This window comes from Micromys minutus (genome assembly GCF_963924665.1).
Source record: "Micromys minutus genome assembly, chromosome: 5".
Classification (NCBI taxonomy): domain Eukaryota; kingdom Metazoa; phylum Chordata; class Mammalia; order Rodentia; family Muridae; genus Micromys; species Micromys minutus.
Genome location: NC_137974.1, coordinates 56,831,047 through 56,857,581, shown reverse-complemented (window position 1 = coordinate 56,857,581; position 26,535 = coordinate 56,831,047). Strand labels below are relative to the sequence as shown.

General features: G+C 42.4%; 2 protein-coding genes across 3 annotated transcripts in view; one reads left to right on the top strand and one right to left on the bottom strand.

Annotated features, from left to right (window-relative positions):
• Window positions 1-383: 383 nt before the first annotated feature.
• Window positions 384-1,007, bottom strand: LOC308420808 (protein N-terminal glutamine amidohydrolase; the record flags this gene model as incomplete). The annotated part of the gene is made up of 1 exon (XM_080917059.1): window positions 384-1,007. One exon carries the CDS (start codon window positions 1,005-1,007, stop codon window positions 384-386), a length of 624 nt encoding a protein of 207 aa, XP_080773185.1.
• A 4,524-nt stretch (window positions 1,008-5,531) lies between these two features.
• Window positions 5,532-26,535, top strand: part of USP49 (ubiquitin specific peptidase 49) — a 33,186-nt gene continuing 12,182 nt past the window's right edge. For both annotated transcript variants that reach the window (XM_080916817.1, XM_080916816.1), the window contains exon 1: window positions 5,532-5,579. The gene's annotated coding sequence lies outside the window, so the exon portion shown is untranslated. The remainder of the gene's footprint in view (window positions 5,580-26,535) is intronic.

Below are 26,535 nucleotides of genomic sequence, written 5' to 3'. Positions count from 1 at the left end.
GAGAGAGCAGACAAAAGGAGCTGCCTCCAAGTCCACACTTTTAGTTTTACAAAAGTGACTGTTGACCTACATCATCACACATTGAAATAAGAAAGCCAAGGAAACATTTTAGCAACCATATACCCAATGTGGCATATCTGTCTGAGGCTGGGGACTGACTGATTAGGGCTGAAGATAGATCTCTGGGGTAAATCCTAAAATAAGGGGGCATGCAGGGGGGGGGCTTATTTGTTCATTTTTATTTGTGTTCACTAGTGTTCCCACTCAAATTTAATGAGAAACACATATACCTCTAGGCTACCTGTACCACACTGCTCTCTTAACTGGAAGGTTGGCTCATTCATACCCTAGAGTTTCTCTAGTTGCACAGTCTAGCGTCAGGCTCAGCAGCTCTTGCTGCTGAACTGATGCACAAACTCAGACAGTGTGTAGACAGTTCCCCATCCTACTGCAGGGTCCATGCTGATGAAGTCGTTCAGGTTCATTTTGGAGTCTCCAGTTTCAATGCAAGGGTACTCTGGAGGAGGCTCTCTCCAGCTCCCACTGGGGTCCTTCATGTGAGACCGGTCAGAAGCAAAGTTCTTCAAGTAGGAGTCAGCACGGACCACTTTAAATTTCCTCCTAAACTGTGGATGAATGTCATCATCAGACTTAAGGGCATCTTCTATGTAAATGTCGAAAGGGCAGGGAAATGGCAAAATAGTATCAAGATCATAAATGAAGCTCTGTCCTTCCCTTGAGACATGAAGCAGAACGACATGATAATCCCAGATCACAGGTCCGTTCTCAGGTCTTGCCTGCTGTTTCCAAATAGGTACCATCTTCTTCTCATTTGATATGAAGACAGCATAGCATTCCTCCAACGGATACTGGTTTTGTGTTTTGATGTATTCACAGAGCTTCCAAATGTTTTCCTCACAATAGCAGCTGCTGTAGACACATGCGTCCCGTGTAGGGCAGAGTGGCTGATACGGTGGGGCCGCGGCGGCCGGGCCGTCCCCCTCCATAATCCGAAGCTGTGGCTCACAGAACAACTACACAACACGCTAGCCACAAATTGTTGCCAGTCTCCCAGGCAGAGAGGACAAGAGTCTAGACCGCCAGGACAGTTTCCAGGTGGGAAAACATTCTTTTTAAAAGTGTTTTTAAAGATTTATTTATTTATTTAATGTATGTGAGTACACTGTAGCTGTCTTCAGACACACCAGAAGAGGGCATTTGGGTCCCAGTAAAGATGGTTGTGAGCCACCATGTGGTTGCTGGGAATTGAATTCAGGACCTCTGGAAGAGCAGTTTTAACTGCTGGGCCATCTCTTCAGCCCCCAAAACATACTTTTTAAATTAAAAATAAGAGAAAAAAAAACTACTTAAACTTTACTCTTGACATGTAAGAGACATTTAGAAGGTTTTATTACATAATATATGTGTTAGTTCAAAGTGGTTTTCTATTAAGTTTTAGGAGGTTTTGTTTGTTTTGGTTTTGGTTTTGGTTTTGAAAAGGAGTTTCATTGTGTAGCCCCAGCTGTCTTGGAGTTCATTATATAGACCAGGTTGGCCTCAAACTCACAGAGATCCAACTGCCTCTGCCTCCCTAGTGCTGGGATCAAAGGTGTGTACTACCAAACTTCACCTTTAAAACCCAGCTGGCCCCTCTTAAGATTTTTTCTTTTTATTATGAGGTGTGTATGTGTGTGTTTGTGTGTAGGTTGAAGGATAATTGTGTGGGGGACTTGGTTCTCTTTTACTCATGTATTGTAGGGACCAAAATCATGTCATCAGGCTTGGGGGCAAGCACCTTCACACTCCATGGTTTAGGTACTCTCGCTTCAGTGGCCAAAAGCTGTGTGTTCATCTTTCTCATATTCCTTCCCTACGAAATCCTTTCTAATATGTCTTATATAAGCTTTTAATCCTAGATGCATCTTTGTAAAATATTTAGTGATGGGAGGTATTTATCTTTAGTCACAGAATATCTGGTTCCACCCTGCTATTGTGGAATTTGGCTTTAGAATCTCCTGGAAATGCCATCTATATCTGGTTCTAACTTTGTTTGCTATTTGAAGTTCTATTTATGCTGGATGCAGACTTAGCTAATTGATCTTAACTGTGGCATAGTATTCCATGGTGTACATAGATCCCCATAGCAATGGTACCTAGGCTACTGTAAACAGTAGCACCAGTAGCAATCTTTCAGTATCCAGTACCAGCACAGTTTAGATACAGGCCCAGAATTGCCATGATGCCATAAGAGCTGTTAAGAGCTAAGTAGATCTATCACACTCCACCCCACAAGCACGGCATTTCTAATAAGTAACTGTCCCAGTACTTACATTTCTACCTTTTGCCATTTAGTAATGATGTCTTAGTGTAACTTGTGCAAAGCACTAATAAGCTAGAACCTTCCCTTCTGTGACTTGCCTCTGTATACTGTTTCCTATAGAAACTAGAAATTATATGATTATAATAATCTACAAACTTAATATCTACACACAGTTGCTACTCCCTGGTTGGTTTTAAGCCACAAGAATATCATCTGAGTATTGAGTTAACTCTGTCTGTGTTGTTCTTTATTGAATACAAATGAACTTCATGTAGTCAAACCCATCACTTGTAGCCTTAACAGGTTTTCCTTATAGCACTCCCAGGTCATCTCCTGGCTCTTTCTTGTGGCGTTATGAAATTAATTTTCCTGTTACATTTCATGTATGCGAAACCCTTCCTGCCTGTCCTCAATCCTTCCCTTCATCTCCATCCTCCCTCCCTTCTCTTTCCTGTGCTAGGGACCAAGTCGAGGACCTTAGACATGGTGCTAAGCATGCCTCTGCAACTGGAAATTGTTGCAAGAGCTGGTACCTTTTCTTTCTTTTAAGATTTATTTATGTATTATATGTAATGAATGCTTTGTCTGTATATATACTTTACCTGCTGAGCCATCTCTTCAGATCTTTTATTTTTTATAAAGTTTCTCTGCTTATGAGCATGCACATGAGTGACTAAACATAATTTTTCCCTTGTTTTCTTTTGTTTCTTTTTTTCTTTTTGGTATTTTGTTTGTTTGTTTGACACAGGGTTTTCTGTGTAAGCCTGGTTTTCTAGAACACCTCACCTCTGCCCTGTCATTCCTGTGCTGACCTTGGTATGTCTAAACCCAGAGTCTCTGTAGTCTTCTGCAGAGCAAACCTCCCAGCTTCAGTCAGTGGCCACTAGGTCAGAGTAGAAATCTGGGGTACAAGTTCTTACCCCTTTCAGTTCTGCCTGCATCCTCCTTTCCACCTTTCCAAGTTCCTCTCCTGTGTCCTCCATTTGCTTTGCTTCTCAGTCTCTATCATTTTACTTTTTTAAAAAAGACATCTCAGTTTGCAGCCCTGGTTGGCCAAGAACTATAGACCAGGCCAGACTGAAACTCCCAGATATCCTCCTGCCTCTGTTTCCATAGTGCAGAGAAGATATGGCTTACCAACGTTTACTTTTCTATCCAGGACTACAACAGAGTGTCAAGTGTTCCTTCTGTAACTGGGTAGTATTCTCTGAAATAGCCGGTGGCTTCCACTCCCCGGTGCTAGGGTTAAAACTAGGGCCTCAGACACGCTAGGCCGGGGTCTACCACTGAACAGTCCGTCCACTGCTATGTCACCAGATGATCAAGCCTCCTAGTTCTAAAAGGAAGGCCTTTTCACTTCCACACTCTTGTGCCAACCCTTATAGATGAGCAGATTCTTCTAGTGTCTTATTGGATATAATGGAATACAGAGTCAGATCTCATTTGAGATTCATGGTACTGGGATTTGAACTGAGGTCCTTGAGCTACAACCTCAGTTTCTCTGATGAAAAGTTAAGATTGTAGGTTACATTTTTTTGCAACAGAAAAAAAAAAAAAAAAAAAAAGATTGTAGGGTACTTGCTTGCCTGATGGGGGAATCCCTACAATTGATTCTATACACACCCACCAAAGAGCAGGCTGGCCTCAAACTCAGCTTCTAAAGCCTTGGGTTCAAAAATATGGCATGGCCTTCTGACTAAGAACAATATATATAGGATATTAAACATAAATTCCATGTGGTTACATATCTTACAGCTATTGAGTGTAGAAGTGATTAATGTAGTTAGCTGGGGAGAGGGGACATCTAAAATTAAATGAAAATTACTTGATTTTAACTGTAATTAGCTTTGAGGGAAATGTTTTTACTTTGGAAGTTAAGAGTTTTCGGGTGAGAGACAGGGATACTGTTTGAATTTGAGGCTCTATCCACACAATGTCAATGTAGTTTGTCTGGTGTCTCAGACCTGCAGCCTATAATGTATAGTAAATTAAGCTCTTCCTACAGAGCTTTTGTAAGTGTCTCAGTCTGCAGCTCTTCTGCCCTGTGAGCTCAGACTTTTCTTGCCCTGCAATACTGATTAGCTCCAAATGCACCCAGATGTGAACCTTGGTGCCTCTGATTTTCCAAAAGGCTCTATTCATACAGGGCATTGTGGATTTGTATGCCTAACTAAAGAAAGGGAACAAAATAGAGGTGGAGAGAGCCTAACTTTGCATTAATACAGACAACTTTCAGCTGTCCTTGGCCTGAGCTCCTCACCCCCACCCAATCCCAGCTCTGCCCTTTTGTATGGGCTCTTCTTTTCTTCTCTGACCTCTCATCATTCTTCTCCCAGTCCCTTTTAGAGTTAAAACAACAAATTCTTCCCCTTGTAGAATGCAGAGCAATTTCCCTTTCTTGACAACCATTCTGAGATCTAGACGGCCTTTCTTCAGGGAACCGCCCACTCCAGGGAGACTGGACCATAGAGGTGAGGCCCCATATCAAGGGTGCATATTTTCAAAAAGAAAGTTTCCCTCAAGAGGAATTCTTGTGTTCACTGTTTGGCTGATAAAACAGGGAATTGGCCATCCTGTTATGTAGCAGCTAACACATCAATTTTATTTTTATTAAATCCCAAATAAAATGTCAGAGATCTAAAAAAGTGATTACATGTGTAATCTATTGAACTCATAAACTCTATTTTTGCTTAATATAATATCCTTGTGTATAGAATATTTTGTTTTTAAAGATACTTGCTGCTTCCATATAGGTAAAAACCCAATTAATACAAAGAAATCATCTCATATCCTCTCCAAACCACCATGCTTTGCACTTGGACATCAGTAAGTGTAGCTTTTGGTCCTGGAGTACTTTTGTTAGCATGATTTTTCAGTTCTGACAGTTTCAAGTTATATACAAAGCCAAGGTATGATCTTAACAGAAATGTTCTTTTTCCCAGAAGAAAACCTTTAATGCTTCCATTTATGGCTCATTTTCCCTGTAAATGACTGAATCCTTGGTTGCTCTTAGTAGAAATGTGGGTCATATTGTTTGCCATGGTTTGAAATGTCAAAGTTGAAAAGCTGTAGGAATTTCACTGTTGTTGTAATATACTAATCTTTTTCTGAAACTGTAAGTTTTATAGAAATTGCTTTCTTCTTACCATGCTTCAGCCCTTGCTCACAGGCTGTTCTCCTTGTAGATAACCGAGGAGAGGAGGCCCAGCCAGTGATTCTGTGAGAATATGGCAGCCGATGGGAGCAGCTTGTTTAACGGGTAAGGCAGAACACTGACTCGTTCAGTCCTGTCGGGAGGGAGGAGGGTGCCTGTGCCTGTGTTTGGGTAGCTTCAAGTTTACTGACGGAGAGACTGTGCTTGCCATAGCCTGTCATGAGTATTCATCCACCCCTTTCCTCTGAACACTGCCGGCTGCTGAGATGAGGCTCACCATGGGGGTCTTGTTCACTTGCGAACCGTAGATGTGTGTCAGGTGGTTATCAAATAAAATTTCAAATATATTTTTATCATCCAGAACTCAAATATTCTAGATGACCCAAACTCTACATGGATTTTAGGTCCCTATCAGTGTCTAGAAGTTTGTGCAGCATTTATTTGGGCAGCTTTCTTTGTCGAGGGCAGTGGCTCTCAACCTTCATAATCCTGCCATCCTTTAAGACAGTTCCTCATGTGGTGACCTCCCACCATAGAATTATTTTCACTGCTACTTCATAACTGTAAGTCTGCTACTGTTGTGAATTATAATGTGACTGTGTGTGTTTTCCAGTGGTTTTAGGCAGTCCTGGGGTCACCCCACAGGTTGAGAACCGATGGTGTAGAGGTTGAAACCAGGAGCTTGCAGGTCTACTCTAGGATAGTTGGTTTCCGTGGTAGTGCATGCAGTTATAGCTTCCTTTCTCTCTTCTCATCTCCCATGCCCATTATTGTCTGAGAATCTTTCCTAAACACTGATCAGCGTGTGGTATTTAACAGTGCCTGACAGGGATTCTGGGAAGCACCCACTTTCAGGGGTTGATGGGATTGGCATTATTTTAATAACAATATTGGAACTTGGCGTGTTCCATCCGTATCCACTCCTGGGCAAGCAGTGAGTTTTCATAAGGCTGCTAACTATGAAAATGACTGGATGCAGAGGTTGCAGAGTAGATAGAAGGACCTATCTCTTCCATAATTAATCTTGAACATTAAAAAGATTTGTAGAAAAACTTCTTTTTAAAAATTTATTTATTTCATTTATGTGAGTACACTGTCACTGTCTTCAGACAGACCAAAGAGGGCATCAGATCCCATTACAGATAATTGTGAGCCACCATGTGGTTGCTGGTAATTGAACTCAGGACCTCTGGAAGAGCAGTCAGTGCTCTTAACCACTGAGCCATCTCTCCAGCTCCCCAGTTCTTAGAAAATGTAGAGACCACTCTTCAGTGCAGGTTTTCTAGGAGCCGTAAGCCCAGTGGAGGCTGGAGTCAGGAGCCCTGTTCTTTGTGTGGCACAGTCCTAACTTTGGAAAGAACTTTTGCAGATGGTTGTTATTTTATGAACATATCTGAGCATTACTATGTTGCGGCCCATATATGTTATTATGTGGTAGGGGCTGGAAACAAGGCAGTAAACAAAATGAGGGAAAAAACCTTGCTAAAGCTCATGTTACTTCCAGCCTTTGAGTTTGTTGCCCCAGACATAGTCCCCCTTCTCAGGGGAATCTGAGGTAACAGTCACTGTGTATGTTAGCCTAGGCTACCCTTGAACTCCTAGTCCTCTCAAGTGTGTACTGCCATGCCTGGCTATCACTGTGAATTTCACACACTGTGTCATTGAACTCACATTTCCTGGTGCTTCAAGGATAGTGTGGCTTGACATTTTGTGATTTTAAAGGATTTATGTATTTACTTTATGCATGGATACACTGTAGCTGTCCTCAGACAAACCAGAAGAGGGCATCAGATCCCATTACAGATGGTTATGAGCCACCATGTAGTTGCTGGGAACTGAACTCAGGACCTTTGAAAGAGCAGTCAGTGCCCTTAATCACTGAGCCAACTCTCCAGCCCCTTAAAATTATTTTTAAAGGGCAACAAATGACTTAGAAAGTTTAGTATTCTAATAGACAGCACCACCCCTAGTACAGCAATAGAGATGGGCCTGCCAAGGATTTCTCTATCTGATTTGATCTCATTTGTTTTCAAAATTAGGGCCAGTTTTACCAAGGAAATAAAATACCAGTTAGTTTTCAATTTATTGTACTGTTTTTTATTATTTGAAGAAAAATGTACTTGCATGTATGAGATTTTCTTTGCATGGTGAGTTGCTCTCAAGACCCTGTAATTTCCTTAAAGAGACTTTTCTATAGAAAGCGATTACTCGGCTCATTAGATTGGGTCACTCAATGATTTGAAGGTTAACTAGTATAGCATCAGACTCCTGCTCATCAGCTAGATGTCTGTCTGCTATTCACCAGCTCCAGCTGTTTTCTAAGCACAGACTATGGAGAATATCAATAAAATACTAATAGAAAAAGAAGCTGACATTTAAGATGTGAATGACTACAGACCTTAGTGGTTATTTTTAACCTTAAAATACACTTCAACGGAAGCTCTTAAAAACAAACAAACAAAAACCCTGACATTTGACCTTGGTTTTGAGATGCTTTTTAATCAGAGAACCCAAATGGCTGCTGTGCACTCTGCATTGCCTCGGCCAGCTGACTCACTCTTAGCTGTGCTTATGGCTCTAAGATCTGGACTGTCCAGCTGTCTTCTGCTTAGAAAGTAGTTACAGCAAGTATGGTGACACATGTCCTTTATGCCAGCACTTAGGAGGCAGAGGCAGGTGGATTTCTGTGAGTTCAGAACCAGGCTTGTCTACACAATGAGTTCTAGGACATCCAGGGCTGCTAAACAGAGAAACTGTCTCAGAGAGAAAAAGTGGGGGGTGGGGGGATGACTTCTCAAATCTCAGAGGCAGGGATTAAGAGAAATCTTTAGGAAGGTCTCTCTATTCTGGTTAGGTATTTTGCCAATTTGACACAATGAGTTTTCTGGGAAGAGAAACCTATTCCTCTGATTTACATCTGATTGGGGTAAAAAAAGGGTTTTAAGAGAATGGCTGGGCTGGGTGTTGCTCAGTAGCTGAATTCTTGTATAGTCTGCTGGGTCAGTGATTAATCAGCACAATAAAGGGAGGAAGGGAAAGAAAGAATGGAGGGGGGTGCGGAGGAAGAGGGTGCAAATGAACGAGAGAAAAAACTTGTGTGAGTGAATTTTATTCCCTTGATGCAGACTGGTGTTCAGGTCTGGAGAACCAAAGTTGGGAACAGTATACAGGGAATATTGAATTAAGGGGAGATGAAATTTTTTTTATTAGTTTGGGGGTTTTGTTTTGGCGTTTTGTTTTGTTTTTAGAGTCTTTATTGTGTAGCTCTTGCTGTTCTGGAGGAGATACATAGAAAGGGCTGAGCTCAGACCCACAGAGATGCACCTGCCTGTGCTGGGATTAAAGGCTGGGGTTAACACTCCTGACTGGGAGTGGGGGATTTGAAGATGTGTGGCTTTTATGCTTGGGAGAAGATGAACATCTGCCTTGTCTTTTGACGTTTGTCTGAATATCCTATGATTACATCATATGCTACAGGTTCTAGAGAGTGGAGTTCAGTAGTCACAGGGTTCACAGCTATGCAAATGCTCATCTTATTTTAAAGCTGGTTTCAAATATTTTATTTATTTATTTAGAGATTGAGTTCTCTGTGTATCCTCAGCTGTCCTAGAACTCGCTCCTCCTCTGACTCTTTCAGAGCTGACAGCTGTATGGGCAGTGAGATGGCTCAGCAAGTATGAGTGCTTGCTGCGAAGCCTGACAGCCTGAGTCTGCTTCCCCAGAGCCACACTGCTCCTATAAGTTGTCCTCTGACTTCTACATGTTGTCACGCACACACACACACACACACACACACACACACACACACTAGAGGTGTCACATAAAGCTCTCTGTCATGCCTGGTACATGACTGATCCCGGTGCACTTTTGGGTTTGACTGCCTTGAGTCCACACCAAGAACTTGGCTTGCTGTGTCTTCAAACCTTGCTCTCTCCAAACCCTCAAGTTGCTATTCTATGCCTTCTGAGCAGATCTGGCTATACTCTGTGTGAGAGGCTGTGCAAAATATGCTTACTCTGTCTTACCCATTACTAGAACCAATCCTACAGGAGAAATCTTTTTAAAATGTTCTCAAAAGACAGTAAATATAGTAGGGCTTGAGAGATAGCTCATCACTTCTTGCTCTTGCAAAGAGCTCAGGCTCAATTCCCATTTGGTGGCTCACGATCATCTGTAATCCCAGTTTCAGGGGGTTCAACAAGTACATAGCATGCACGCAGGCAAAACATCCATACGTATAAATTAAATTTAAAGAAAATCTATTTTTAAAAATTAAAGTAATATAATGAAAAATTACAACTCTAATGCACATTTTATTTAGTGCAGTCAAATAAATTCCCTTACTCCCTGCAAACAACCCTAATGAAACTCATGGAGGCACCAAAAAAGTAAAAAGAAATGAAGCAGGAAATGGGGCTGGTTAGTTGGGTAAATGCCTTGTGGCCACCTATCCACTTAGCAATAAAATAAGTTGAAGAATGCAGTGCAGATGTAGAGTCACATCTGGTCCTCTGCAGGTAAAGATGACAGTCACCGACCAGCAACTGCTATGGAGCCACCAGATCCCCACCAGCTATATGTCCCACATTCCACACTTGGCCCAGCTCGAACCTGCCACCTTGTTGAGAAAGAAAGAGTCCAGATGCTCAGTAGGTCCCCTAGTGAATCTGTTACTGTGTTTCCGTCCCCAGTGGACAGAGCTGTGCTGTTTGAAGTTACATTTCAGTGTGTCTTCAAAGTCTTTCTTGGGCAGATTTTACTTGATTTTTCCCATTCATCCAGCAGCTACTTGGCCATGCCAGTCGACTTTCAGAAAGGGCATTGAGAGTGGCTGCTGCCGCATCTGAGCGGGCGCTGCAGTCCTAAAGCCTCCGGAGGTGCAGCAGAAAGCTGAAAGCCACACCTCAGTGGCACGGCAGGTTGTGTGCAACTAATTGTTTGCTGTTTCATTTGAAGAGAACTAGCCACAACCAGAGTAATCATTTCCCCACACATACTTTGTCTATTACCTGTGTCATTTGACCAGTAGGAAGGGGAGTTTGTGAGTGTCCACCAAAAAGACCTTAGCAGGAGCCAGTTAATCAGGCTGGGTTTGTTGACTGAGCTAAAGGGAGTCCTAGTATCAGTTGATGAAATAAATTACTTTCCTGAGCTCTGTTGATGCCAAGTATTGCTTGAAGCGTTTCTTACCTATTAACTCATTAAATAGTGCAATGATTCCATGCACACTAACAGAAATGTCCTCTTTCCTGAAGAAATGGAGGTCTGTAGACACTTTTCAGTCACACAAAGCTAACAGGAAAGAGATTGACTCCCAAGCTGTCTGGATTGGCTTGACCTAACAGCTGTGCTTGTTGGTGCCTGTTAGTGACTTTAAAATTTTTCTCCATTAACATTTTATTGTATGAACAGAAAGAAATGTACTTTCCGTGAGGAAGCAATAGTGTGCAGAAGAAAAGGGCAGCTCACGGGGGGGGGGGGGGGGGGGGGGGGGGGGCTCTGAGTGCTGTGCTCCAGACCCTCGGAATCAGAAGCTGACAGCGCCCTCAAAGCTTGCTGCTGCTGCCACCCTTTGCTTTTTCTTTTCAAAACAGGGTCTTGCTCTGGCTGTCCTAGAACTCACTCTGTAAAACAAGCTAGTCTTGAAATCTGCCTGCCTCTGCCTCCTGTGTGCTGGAATTAAAAGTGTGAGTCACCACACCCAGCTTTTTCTCTTGTATTTATTTTATTATTGTGGGTGTGTATAACGATTTCTTGAGGAGGTCAGAGAGTAACAGCAGGAGTTGGTTCTCTCCTCACATGTGACTCGCAGGGATTGAACTCAGGTGTTTGTGTGTCAACAAGCCTTTACCCCTGAGCCATCTCACCAGCCTGGCTTTGTTATTCTTTTGAGTCAAGAAGCAATTTTATATTTAACATAATAAAAACATGAGATATAATAAATACACTTGTTTATCCACACACAAAACTAAATACTAGTGGCCCTCTTTTCAGCAGCCACGTCCCTGTCAAAGTGATGACAAGTATGTCTGTCTGCCAGGACTGTTCTCGGATGCTTTGACCTGTGGCTTTATGGATATTTCAAGTACATGCACACTGTGTGCAATCATGCTCATGCTTGCATACACAGAAACACATGCCCTGGTCTACTGTCTGCACTGTGAAAACAAAACACTCAAACATCAAGAATGTTGGAGATAAAATCTCTTTCTAAGGAAAACTAGTGTTTCCCAAGAACAGACCTGATAAGATGCAGTCTTCTCAGTTAAATATTGTTCTGAAGACTTGTGTTTGGCTCACTCATCTAGATTTGTGCGATCAGATCCCATTGGAGTTAGAATGAATAACCTTGAATCACTCTGAAGAGGTAGCATGATCCTGTCCATTCCTTTTCTCATGTTTTAGATTAAATAAACTCTGAGGTCACAGGCGAGTGTGCATGCATGAGGTCTATCTCTAGTCCTGCAGGTGCTGTCCGCCTTGGTTCTGAGAGTGTCTCACAGCATAGAGCTCACTGAGCAGGCTTGGCTGGCTGTGAACCCTAGAGTCCTCTTTTTTCTTCCTCTGAAGTGCTGAGAACAAGTCATCTGGGAATCAAACCTGGGTCTTTGTGCTTGTACAGCAAGCACCGACTGTCAGAGGCATCTTCCTCAGCCCTGGTCTCAGGTTTTATCTGTATTGATTAAAACATTTTCTCTTCAGAGAGCTGCCCTTGAACTCACAGAGATAGTCAGCCTCTGCCTGCCTGTGCTGGGATTAAAGGCATGTGCCACCATGCCCAGCTTGGAGTCCTTTCTTTTAAGGCTAAATAATATTCCATTGCCTATTATTCGTGTATCAGCATTTTGGTGGCTTAACTACTGTGGACATTGCTGCAAATATATTTCTGAGACTCTGCTTTAAATTCTTGAACACAACTGGGGAGATGGTTTAGTAGTTAAGACCGCTCATACTCTTCTAGAGGACCAAGTTCAGCTCCTAGCGCCCACAGTAGGGGGTGCTCACAACTGCCTGTAACTCCATTTACAGAGTCCTTATCCTCTTCTGGCCTCTGGGCACCCCAGACATACATGGCAGAGATATAGACACATAACATGAAGATATAAATCAAAATAATAAAGATTTCAAAACAGAAATGTTTTTTAAAAATCCACATGTGGTACACATACATAAATGAGGCCTTCACACACACACACACACACATATTATTTTAAAAAACTGTTTTTGACAGCTGAAGAGGTAGCTCAGTCCATCTGTGTAAGCCAGAGGACCTGAGTTTGGAGCCTCAGCACCCACATAAGAGCCAGGCATGGGCTGATAAGATGCCTCTGCAGGTAAAAAGCTCTTGCTACCTGGCTAATGACCTGATTCTGATATATGCAGCTGCATAATGGAAAGAGAAGTGACTCTCACAAGTTGTCCTCTGACCTCACTAGGATTATAAGCATCCACCACACCACACATGGCTGTCTTTCATATCTCAGGCAGTTTGCATGGCATTGGAAACAAGAAAAAATGACAGTTGCCTTTCTGCTGAGAAAAGAGGTGTTTATAAATTGAAAGTACCTATATTCAGTAGACTAGTGAGCAAGCAACCTGTAAATGCAGTAGGAGCTCAGCTCGGTGTAGGACATAAGCATGTGCACCCTGAACTTGGTGGTAATAAGTCCATCTGTCCTTGGAAGCAGTTTTTAATGGAAGAGGGTGTTTGGGTGGGAACTTTCTTGAAGGTGGATGAGGCATAGTCCTCAGTCTTGAGCTGATGGAAGTGCTGTGTCGCTGTGCACAGAAAGGGGAAGGAAGGCTGGGGAATGGGGCATTTCAATTAGTTTTAAATAGGAGAGACTTCATATTTATCAGCCAACATGCCTTGTTTCCAGGCCTCAAATGCTGTCTTATGAAGACTTTTGGTGTTCCCTAAGAGCACTCCCCCCCAACAAAAAGGTCTGCTCAGCCTCCTCCAGGCTCTCTCTGCTTACCTGTGGCCAGTCCCCTTTTACCCACTGAGATGTGTTGTTGCACAAAGCTTCCTTTACTTCCTACACCCTTCTTTAGCTTGCCCTCTGATTCTTTTTTTTTTTTTGACAAAACAAACAAACCCAAGGCTGAACATTGTATTGTTTTACTATATGCTACAATAAGTGTAAATAAAAGAATTATAACCTTGTGAAATAGAAAGAAATTCTTGAAAATTCGGAAAGGTTAATGTTAAAAAGACTGGCAGGCAAAATATTATTGTACAGCATGGCACATGTGTTATATGGTTCACATTTAGTTCTTTTCGGTATTCACTGGTTCATAAAAAGTGTTTCAAGAAATATATGAAAGATATTTGATTTAACTACAAAAAGTAGTGGGGGCTGGAGAGATGGCTCAGTTGCTATTCTTCTAGAGGACCCAGATTTGATTCCCAGCACCCACATGATAGCTCACAAGTCTGTAACTCCTGTCCAGGGGATCCAACACCCTCTTCTGGCTTCCACAGGCATGCGTGCTCATGATGTACATGCATACATACATACGCACATACATACATACATGCAGACAAAGATACTTATAAAATAAATACAATTTGAAACATGGGGTCTGTGGAAGTCATGTATGAAGACATCCCCAACAGCAGAGGCTCATGCTGAACATTCGGTAGACAGAACTGTTTCGAGTCTGCAGCTACCTAGGAAACCTTCACATGCTGAGCCCATCCTCCAGCCAACCACCTTCTTCATGAAGTCCAGAGCTGGCCTGACTGTCTGTCCTAAGGCCAGCAGCTCACGCTCTGGTTCTTACACAACAGTTGTATTTGCATTGAATGCTTCTCGTTTTCTATCTCCAGGAAGCCGCAAACCTAAATTGCAATCAAGTGTCTTCAATGACATACATGGCTTTCAGAATCATTAATGGTGATGGCAATGGCATGAGCACTCTTTTCAGCTGACTCGAGCCTCCCTTGCATGCTAAGTGGGGCTTTGTTATCCTCCCACGGACTCATCCATCCATTCATTCCCTGTCTGTGAAATGTCCATTAAGTGTAAAGCACAGCAGCCTCATAGCAAGCTATGCTCTAACCTAAGGATTGCGTGGAACAGTTGACAGAGACTCCACTGAAACTTAGGACAAGTCAAGCCGAGAATGATCCCTTACCCAGGAACAGCCATCACTTTTCCTCTTCTAGGTCATCTCCCTATTTCTGCTGTTGCTTTTCCTCCTCCCCGTCCATTTCTCTCTCTTTTGTTTGGTAGGAGGTAGTTGAGATAGGGTCTCATACAGCCCTGGCTATCCTAGAACTTGATCTTACATCAGGCTGGCCTTGAACTCACAGAGATCCTCCCAAGTGCTGGGATTAAAGGTATGCACCACCACTACTGCCTTTTTTTTTTTTTTTTTTTCTTGTCTCTTAATTCTGTCTGTGTCTGTATGGAGGTGTGTATGCATGTGAATGCAAGGGCTCTTAGAGGCAAGAAGGGGTTGTGAACCTCTTGAACTATGTGTTAAGAATCAAACCAGGTCTTCTGCAAGAGTAGTGCCTGCTCTTAACTGCTTAGCTGTCTCTTCTGTTTTTTGTTTGTAAGTATGTGTCTGTGTGCGTGTGTGCACACATGTTTACCTGAACCTGTACATGTAGAGGCCAGAGGACAACTGAAGTTGACCCTGGATGGGTTTCCTTAATCACTTTCCAGTTTATGAGACAGGGTCTCTCACTGAACCACAGTTCACTAGTCTAGCTAGCCAGCTTGCCAATATAGTCCGCTGTGTCCACCTCTGGAGGCCTAGGATTGCAAGCAGGCTTGCACAGAAAGTGCTTTGTCGATGGAGGCATCTCCCAGGTCTGCTCCTCTTTTCTTCTCCCCTCCACTGTGCTCCCCTCCCTGCCCCCCTTTTAAAGACAGACTAATCTGTAGACCAAGCTGAACTATCCAGGTATTGGGATTACAGGTGTGAACACTACACTCAGTTGCAGTTGAACTTTAAAGAAAATATTTTCAGGTAGCATCATATAAGCTCATTGTAAATTTCATAGCTATGGAGATGAAAGTAGTTAAAATTACTTTGAAAAAAGAGTTGGTAGAGAGAACATGGTTTGAGCCAGCAAGATTTGCACACTTGTCTCTTGCCTTATCAGAGTAGGGCAGCTCAGTAATGGGAGAGGACAAGACCATTGGACCAGTGGAAGAGACACACAAACCAAAGGCTTGACAGATGTAAACAGCCTAGCTAAGATATAGAAGAAACAAGAGGAGATAGTTTTATTACATTGTAGGTAAAACATGATTTTATAAATTAATCATGTGAGGCCTTTAACTGTAAATCTCGTGTATGAAAAGACACTTGAGCTTTCCTTTTGGACAGGAAAGATGGAAACAATATGTAGGTAGGAGAGGCTCCCAAATAAGGTGACATATCTGCTGGGATCTGCTATGAGAGGATTTATAACTTATGGATTATTATAGGACAGTTTGTCTTATCTAGGTAGGCAGTTAGTAGCAATATCAATTGGCTCCAAGTTTATTGTGTGGACATTTTGTGGGGTGAGGATTTACTGATATAAATCTGATTGATTAAAAAAAAAGACACTTAAAACAAAAGGTAGGCCACTGAAAGCTGTGGTAATAATCTCTGTCTGGCAAGTGTTTGTGTACAGACTGTATAAGGAATGCTGATTACTTAATAAGAAAAGGACAACCCAATTGAAAACAGTTGCTGATCACTTGGACTATTTTTGTCTATTTGTTTCTGCTAACATTAAATCTCTAGTAGCTACAAAGTGGTTCCATTCTTAGTTCTAACAGGTGTCTTGTGTGGATGGCAGGTACAGTGGTAAGGGCATGCTTTATCAGTTTACAGAAAAGAAAATGCCAAGTAAGCCAGGCATGCTCGTATTAACAGTCAAATTCTGACAGTTGATCACATTTATTTTCATTTTTTATTAGTTTATTCTTTTATGCAAATGAGTGTTTTGCCTGCTTGTGTGTCTGTGTACCATGTATGTGTCTGGCACTTTCGGAAGCCAGAAGAAGGCCTAAAATTCCCTGGAAACTGGGTATCAAACCCAGGTCCTCTGGAAGAACAGCAAGTACTCTTTTTTTTTTTTTTTTTTAATGTATATGAGTGCACTGTAGCTGTTTTCAGACACACCAGAAGAAGGCATCAGATCCCATTTCAGATGGTTGTGAGCCACCATGTTGTTGCTCGGAATTGAATTCAGAACCTTTCGAAGAGCAGTCAGTGCTCTTAACGACTGAACCATCTTCCCTAATCATGTTTTAGTTGCATTAATATTATTATTTCTTTTATTTTTTGACTTATTGTTGTTACATACATAAATGCATATGTATATGTTGTGTGGGTATATATGCGTGTATGAATATTCTTTTTCTAAATACATAAGTACAACATACTCAGTATAATATTACTTGTGTATCTGTTTAGGACTGACCATTTGGAATTAAATGACCAGTTTCAAGCTCTTCCCTGGGGAAGACTGTTTCTCCTGCTCTCAGCATTAGTTAAGAACTCCTGCCTGCCACACACACATTACCTTGCCTATTGTGTTGTTCTGGTAGATTTTATGGGTGTAGCTTCTGACATTTGCAGGAGACACAACAAACTCCCTATTCCTCTGGCTGTTACAACTTTTCTGTCCTCAGTTATATTTTCTTAATAATCAGGAGTTTTCAGTTTGATTTGTTTTTTATTTTTATTTGAGTCAGGATCTTCCCACATAGCCCTGAGCTTACTTTGTAGACCAGCCTGGCTTTGAACTCACAGACATCCACTTGCCTCTGCCTCCTAAGTTCCGGGACCCACCACACCCAGTTCTTGAAAGTCAGTTTTTAAAGTCTATTTATGTTTAAAATGGAGTTAAAGAACCAGCAAGATGGTTTAGCAGCTTAAGGAAGCTACCATTAATGATCTAACTTCAGTCTCTAGAACCCATATGATAGAGAGTACCTACAAGTTGTCTCTGAGTTTCACACATTCCCTGAGACACATGCTTGCCCCACCCCAAACATAAATATAAAATAAATAAAAATGTAATAAATGGGTCAAATAAAAATAGATATAGTTAGTACCTCACCAGCTTATCATGGGAGATAAATTATGTTTATCTTCAGTTCTAGAACAGTTCCAGGATGTGGTATTTGATAATTGGTATTATGAATCATTTATAATACCAGTTAATTATAATATGGAAAAGCATCTGTCCCTGACCAAATTTGTCTGTTCTATGTGAAGAGAGCTTGGATAGAGAGCTACCTAGTCTGAAAATACTTCTAGCTCCAAGCCTCTGAGGACTCTTCCAGGTGGCATTACCCTAATTGGGTCATCACTGGAGTCTGGACCTAACACTGCAAGTTCAGAACCTCAATTTTGTAAAAATGTGATGTAATTGCCAGTTTTGGGAGGACCAGGCATATGTGTTTGGACTCACCAGGGTGAAGATGCATTTGCAGTGAGGAATAAGGCCTGTTAGGCACACTGATCCTTGAGTGTGGTGTTTGCTGTACTCATTCTGTCCCTGAAGGCCAGCTCCACAGAAAATCAATTTTGGTTTTCTGCAAAGGAGTAAGTGCAGAGAGCTTTGCTGGATAGTTTTAGTGACTGCTTACATCAGGCCCCTTTGTGCTCTCAGCAGGTGCCTCTGTTGTATTTATGAGTTGGGAGACCTACTTCCTTCTACTCAGCCTTGTAGGAAGCACACTGAAGAGTCAGTGCAGAGACTGTCTAGACCCTAGTTTGTGGTTAGGCATAGGATCATAGTTCTTGACAGTCAAGTTTTCTCTGGCTGTCTTAAGTTGTACCTGGGTCACTTTGATCAGTCTAGAGGTTCTCGGAATTCTGAAGTCACTTAAGATGTCTGGCATCTGGTTAGTACTAGATCTTAGTGTTTTGGCATTTTTAAAAATGAATCACTGTGTGTCTAAATCATAACTTTCTTCATTCTTATGGTTTAAGCGTTATAAAAGTACCTTTATTCATCTGATTAATTGGTAGTTATCTCTGAAGCTTACTGCTTTAGTCTGCTAACTTAGGCCTGGAAGCTTCTAGCCTGTATAATTTTATCTAGGCCTAGAATGTTTTCAGCCTCTGAGACTTGCTGCTGTATAAGCTCACCCTTTCCTGTTACCTGAACTCTGTTGGCTGGTTCAGCTCATCTCTTCTGGTTTAAATTCCTCTCTAAACTGACTGATTCAATAACTCTAATCTTGTGGCTCCTGGCTCATTCTGTCTCCACCTGTTGTCTTAGTTAGGGTTTTATTGCTGTGAACAGACACCATGACCAAGGCAAGTCTTATGAATAGCAACATTTAACTGAGGCTGGCTTACAGGTTCAGAGGTGCAGTCCCTTATCATCAAGACATGGCAGCTGCATGCATGCTGCGTGGCAGCATCAGGCAGGCATGGTGCAGGAGGAGCTGAGAGTTCTACATCTTCGTTCAAAGGAAGCCAGGAACAAATTAAACATTCTCAGGCAGCTAGGAGGAGTGTCTCCAATCCCACCCCCAGAGTGACACACTTCCTCCAACAAGGCCACTAACAGTGCCACTCCCTGGGCCAAGCATATGCATGCATACCTGTGTCTAGCTTCACCTGTGTCTCTCTGCAACTTGTCTCTGTACAACTGCCCCAGTACCACCACCTCCTCTGCACTGCTCTTTTACGTAGCTTCCCTTTCCTCTCTCCTGTGAGTTGGGCGGATCCTCTTCGGTCAAACAGTCTCTGACTCATCACTTTGCCACTCAGTTGAACATCACTTTTTAACATGACTGCTTTCTTCTACAAACTTCACCTTTATTGTTTGGGGCTAAAGGTGTGTACTAAGGCCTGAACCACACCACATCTAGAAACAGGTTTTTTCAGTAAACACAATCTCAGGGTTCATAATGTAATCAAATATTCTGCAACAAACCTTAAGCTGTTATTCAGGAAATATTTTATGTCATTGCTATAGATAAACATAAAGTGCTCATTCTTTGTGTGTGCATGTGGTGTACACACTAATGCTTCCTTGTACCTGCTAGGTTAATGTTCCAGCAGAGCTATATCCTCAGTCTCCCTCCCTGACCCAAAAACTAGCTATCTAGACCAAGCTGGCCTCAGGCTCATAGAGACCCACCTGCCTTAGCCTCCCACATGCTGGGGTTAGAGGAGTGGACCACCAAGCCTGATTCCGTAAGTCTTGAATGTGATCAGTGGTATTATGATGATTAATCTCAGTTGTCACCTTAATGAGAGATGTAAAATTACCTGGACGTGCCTGTGAGGGACTATCCTGATCAGGGTGCCAGCATTTCTGGGCAGGGATTCTGAACTGTAGAGAGAGTGAGGTAAATAAAAGCATTAGTCACTGTCTTGCTGACTGGACACAGTATGACCAGCTGCTTCCAGTTCCTGCTGCCCTGCCGTCCCTGCCCCTGAGGTCTGTGTCCATGAACTGTCAGCCAAAGCAAAACTGCACAATCCTTAGTCTGGTTGCTTTTGTCAAGGAGTTTTTATTACAGCCACAGGAAAAGTACCTAATCCTATCACACCACTTAACTGGTCCAGCCTCTACCTGTGCATGAAAGCCCAGATCAGGTCTGGGACAATTCTGGCGTAGTTCCTTCTGGAATATAAAGTAATGACTATTGTTTTAATTTGCCAGTATTAAATAGGATGTTTCTAATCTGTAGTTCCTTCAAAGCAATTTTAGTTCTTATTAGCTGTAATTAAATTCTTCAAAAGATACATAGAGTAAAGGATATATATGTATATATGTTGGTACAAACAAACTATTTGCCTTTGAGTGTTGGCTGTTAGCAACCATTAACTTAAAGATAATAAGCAGGCCCTAGGGAGTGGAGACATGGCTCAGTGGTTAAGAGCACTGACTGCTCTTCTAGAGACCCTGAGTTCAAATCCCAGCAACCACATGGTGGCTCACAGCCATTTGTAGTGAGATCTGATGCCCTCTTCTGGTATGTCTGAAGACAGCTACAGTGTACATATATATTTTTTTAAGAAACAGAAACAAAATAATAAAATAAATGTATAGGGACAACAGATTTGGATAACATGTGGTTCATACATGAAAAGTTTATCTTTAGAATAATTACTAATCTTCATAACTATTACATTCTGTATTTAGCTAGGCTTAGCGTTGCATACCTGTAGTCCACATAGGAGGCTGAGACAAGAGGATTGCTGGAACCTGGGATTTGGGGGCTAGACCAGCCAATTCTGTGTTAACAAATAATAAGATGAAGCCACAGGTAGATGAACTACCTTGTCTTATTATTTGGTCTTTGCTATATATGTGACTCAGTGATGTTCATGATGTGATCAGTCTATACAGGCGGCATAAAAGGGATGTGGGGAAAACGCTATCAGCACGGCTCGTGTTTTACATTTTCATGTCTTACTCTTCATGACCCACGTAGTCATCGAAGCACTAGGTTTGTCCTTCCTTCGGCAGGGTCTTGGGCCATAACTCGAGCTTCTACCTCTTTCTTCTTTCTGCCTGCATTTGCTCATGCAGTATCACACCCCTCCCCCTCAGTTCTGCTTTCTGATTCCTGCTGTGCTAAGTGAACCTGCACTAAGTTATTAGCAGCTGCTTGGCTTGGTTGTTTTCCCCAATAAAATCATGTTTGCCTCTGTATAGTCTCTGATGTCTTAATAGGGGACTAGCTCGAAAGGTAGGAGAACTGTTTTTGTTTAGGTTTTTTGTTTGTTTTGTTTTATGGAAATGGTAGCAGCAGTGCTAAGGCTCATGGGACTTGAACTATAAGAACACTGTCTGGGTGTGTTGGCCTTTGTGTGAGAGCCAGGCCAGTCTTTACCTCTTGGGCCTTCTCACTGGGCTTGCTCTCTGTCCTTACACAGGGATGAGAGTTCATGCACAGTTCATGTCTTTGACACCCTTCTATGCCTTATTGAAAGAAGACCCTTTATATTCCTGCCACACAGTACAGTCTGCAGCGAGTCAGTGTGTGTCCCTGGCTGAAGTTCGAGCTGAGGATAACTCAGCTTCTTTAATTCAACTGCACTGTTTGCTTTTAACATCTTAATTGGATGTTTACTATCCTTACTCTGTGTTGCTATTAAATAACTTTGAAAGACTTTAGAAAAGTGGAAAGTATAAAATAAAACCTTTAAATTTATTTTGAAAAGATAGTACAGCTTTATGTTTCTAATATTAACATACTCTATGATTGTTTAAGGTCTCACTATGAATAACTTGTTAAATGAAGCTCTCTGGGAAAAATCAGGACCTATTTCTTGGTTCTTATAGGATTCTAGGCTCTAGGGGCACCAGGATAAAGCCTGTCCCAAACAAAGCCACCGTTAGCCAAGGCTACCGGGGTCTTGGTCAGATTCAGCAACTTAGAAAGTATAAGGGAGTATGTGAACAATTCCTTCACTGAGAATAGAAAATAGAATTTCCTAGGCATTACATAGTTTTTGTCATTAGACTGCCTGTCTTGATGCTTTGTTTCCTAATGAAAGTGTGGTAATTATATTGCTCTAGGTTTAACACTGGTCACCTGGCTAATGCCTGGCTAATGTTCACTTTTGTTCATGTGCACAAGTGTGGGTTGTTGGCCTATCTGTCTGTCTTAGTTCAGATTTCTATTGCTGCCACAAAACACCATGACCATAATGGAAGCTGGGGAAGAAAGGTTTTATTTAGCTTATACTTCCAAAACTATGTTAATCATTGAAGGAAGTCAGGACAGGATCCTGGAAGGAGGGGCTGATGCAGAGGCCGCAGAGGAGTGCTGCTTACAGGCTTGCACCCCATGGTTTGTTCAGCCTGCCTCATAGAACCCAGAACCATGGCACCGCTCACCACAGGGCTGCCCAGCCATGCCTGCCCCATTGATCACTAATTGAGAACCTTACAGCTGGATCTCATGAATGCATTTTCTCAACTGCTGCTTCTTCCTCTCTGATGACTCTAACTTGTATCAAATTGACACACAAACCCAGCCAGTACAGTGTGTATACTGAGCCAGAGGCCTTGGATCCCCTGCAGCTGGAGTTGCAGGCAGTTGTGAGCCATCTGACATGGATGCTGGGAACTGAACTTAGGTCCTCTGTGGGAGCAGCTACTGCTTTTAGCCACAACCCATGTCTCCTCCCCCTCATGCCTGAGTTAAGACATTGAAATGCCAAGTCTTAAATGCTACTTCCTCCTTTGAAAATATAATTGTTTTTCTCCCTCAAAAGGTACAGTCTAGGGGGCTGGAGAGATGGCTCAGCGGTTAAGAGCACTGACCGCTCTTCCAGAGGTCCTGAGTTCAATTCCCAGCAACCACATGGTGGCTCACAACCATCTGTAATGAGATATGGTGCCCTCCTCTGGTGTGTCTGAAGGCAGTGACAGTGTATGTACTCATATATAAAATAAATAAATAAATAAATCTTTAAAAAAATTATAAAAAAAAAAAAAAGTACAGTCTTCTCTCCATTCCTACTCACATCCCCATAGGACAATATGGTGTGCCTAGCTCCTCCTCATTCTCTGGGCAGCCTTAGGCAGGAGGGCACTCATGACCATTAATATACTATTCTTCCCCTTTGCTTTGGTGGTTTGTTTTGGGTTTTCATTGTTGTTGGTTAGTTTACTTATTTACTTTTATTTATTTTTGAGACAGAGTTTCTGTGTGTGACCCTGGATGGCTTTGAATTCACCAAGATCTGCCTGCCTCTGCCTCTGCCTCTCTGCGTGCTTGGACTAAAGGCGTGCACCTTCACATCTAGCCATGTACTGTGTTTTTAATTATTCACATAGTCACTTCCTTTCTGCATTTTTTTAAGTAGTGGATTCCATTTGTGGCTGATTTATAAAATCTTATTGTTGCTTTTGTTTAGCTTTTTAGATGGTCTGGAGTAGCCAGGCTGGCCTAAACTCACATTGTAGCCAAGGATGGCCTTGACTCCCTAATTCTCCTGCTTTTACCTCTCAAGTGCTGGAATAGAACCCAGGGCTTCATACACGAAAGGTGAGCACTATGACACACCTGCAGTCCTGACCTATAGCAGCCCTGGCTTATTACCTAATAGATACCTAAAGATTCTCTGCCATTTAACAGATGGTCTGCTTACTTGACAGCCTCTCTTTTATTTATTTATTATATATAAGTATACTGTCATTGTCTTCAGACACACCAGAAGAGGGCATCAGATCTCATTACAGATGGTTGTGAGCCACCACGTGGTTGCTGAGAATTGAACTCAGGACCTCTGGAAGAGCAGTCAGTGCTTTTAACCACTGAGCCATCTCCAGCCCCCTGCCAGCAGTTGGTAATATATAAAGATGTTCTGTACAAATGGCCGTGTGTGTAGAAGGCCATCTTCAGCCTTGTGGAGACAATGGGAGGGAGACTCCCAGTACCACTGCTTGGGCTGGACCCAGGAAGACAATTGAAGTTTCCAGCTTGAATGAATTTTGTCTGAGACAATACATTTGGGCCAAGAGTAGTAGCCCATGCCTGCAGTCTCAGTACGTGGAGGAGATAAGAGGACCACAGCAAGTTCAAGAGACCCTGTCTCAAAACAAAATACTTTTGGTAGGTAACTGCTGCTGTGGTAGTGCTGACACTCATCTCTGTTACAGACACTCGGTGGGTTCAGTGAGGCTTTCTAAAAATGTCTTTTAGACTAACTGTTATTTTATGTGTATAGGTGTTTTGCTTATATGTGTGTCTTTGTACAGTGTGTGTACTGGAGCTAGAAGAAGGGTCAGAGGAGCTGGACATAGACTGCTGTGGACCACTGTGTAGATGCTGTGAATCGACCCTGCATATTCTAGAACAACTAGTGCTCATAACCCCTCCACCTTATGTTCTGGGACATGATCTCACACTGAATCTGGAGCTCACTGGTTCAGCTTCCGCAGTTGGCCGCTGACAACTAGATTACCAACATGCATCACTGCTCAGCTTTTACATGGGTGTCGGGGATCTGAACTCAGGTCCTCACGCTTACATGACAAGCACATTACTAACTAGGCCATCTGCCTATACCCTCAAGGGACTAGCGACATGGCTTGACAGGAAAAGACAGTTGTCACCAAGCCTGATCATCTAAGTTAGATATGGGGGACCCACATGATGAAAGGAGACAAACTGCTCTCATACATTGTCCTCTGAGTGCCACACACTCTGGCACACACAGATTTCCATAAGCTCTGTAAATAAATATAATTTTAAAATTACATCTTGGGGTTGGAGAGATGCTCTAAAGGTAAGATTTGGGGAAATGTGTCAGTGGGTAAAGCACTTACCCTATAAGCATAGAAATCTGAGTTTGAATTCCCAGCAGCCATGTAAAGACAGGCGTGATAGCACTTATTTATAGTGTTAGACTCCCAAGATGAGGTGGGGGGACCCTAGAAGCTAGTGGCTAGCTAGCCTGGCATACAGAGTGATGGACGACAAAGAGATTCTTCCAACAAGGTGGAAGGTGAGGACTGGCAGCAAGTTCTTCCTTGATCTCTAGGGTGGCACGTGTGATAAACTCATACATGAATGTACAAACATATAAATAGGTGCACATCATATACATACCATACAATTCTTTCAACCCGCCCCTCAAAATAGCCCCACAACCTTGGGCCAGATAAAGGTTTTTGCCATGCAAACTTGACCACCTGAGACCTATTCCCAGAACGTATAGTAGAAGGGGAGAAACCAATTTCTAAAAGTCCCTTGACCTCCAGATGTGACCCACAAACTATCTAAACTACTAAACATGAAGCAGGCTTACAGATGTAATCCTTACATAGCAATCTGGTTTCCGACTCTCAGCTGACATCTCTACACAGAGTTGGGAATTATTTTTCTTGTGGTTCTAGGAATTGAACCTAGGGCCTTAACCATGCTGGGCAGGCACTCTATCACTGACCCTTGACCTCAGCCCTCTTACCTTTTTACAGAGACAGGATCACACTAAGTTGCTGTCCTAGTTGTTTTACTACTACTGTGACAGAGCACCATGACCAAGCAACTTAGAGAAGAGAGAGTTTATAGGCCTGACTCACAGTTCCAGAGACTTAGTCCACAGCCATCATGGTGGGGAGCCTGGCAGTCGTCAGGCATGGCATTGGAGCAGTAACTAGAACTTACATCTCATCCATACACACAAGGCCAAGGAGTCAGAGTGGGGGTAGAAAGAGAGAAAACACTAACTGGGAATGTTATGCGCTTTTCAAACCTCTCAGGTCAGAGCATCAAAGGATTCTTTTAATGAGGACTTCTGGATTCCTCTCAGATAGTTCAGCCCCTCCAGTGTCACCAGGCTGTGCTCTGACTATGAGTATCTCTAGCTTGCCCTCTGACCATTCCCTGTTCATGAAGAGTGGGAATAAAGAAAGGCAAAGAAGAGCCAGTGGCCTCCACCCATCCGTCCCCAACACACACATGCTGCCCTTTAGCCAAGGGCTTCTGACCTTAGCTATATCCACTCTTCACAATGTCGGCCTACTTTTAGGTTTTTGTTTTAGCTATAAATATAAAGGTTCAGAAGGCTGGATTTATTGTAATTACAGTCTTACATTGCCTGCCTACCTGCCTGCCTGCCTGGGCCTTTCTTTATTCTGTCAACAAAGGTTGGCCTATAACTCACTATGTAACCCAGGCTGGCCTTCAATTTGCTGTGATCTTCCTGCCTTAACACCTTAGAGGTGTGGGCCAGCATGTCCAGGTAAAACCTTTTACTCTTACTTTTTTTTTTTGTTCCTTCTGTGGGGTGGTTTGTTGCTGTTTTGGTGTGTTTGTTTGATCTGTTGATTTTTTTTTTTTTTTTTTTTTTTTTTGAAGAAACATCTCTCTATGCAGCCTTGGCTAGCCTATGTAGACCAACCTGGCCTCAAAAAGACAGAGAGATCTGTCTGAATACTGGAATCAAAAATATACACCACCATACCCAGATTTAACACCTTCTTAATTACATGTTGATAATAAATTATATTGGGCTGGAGAGATGGCTCAGCAGTCAAGAGCACTGACTATTCTTCTAGAGGTCCTGAGTTCAATTCCCAGCAACCACATGGTGGCTCACAACCATCTGTACTGGG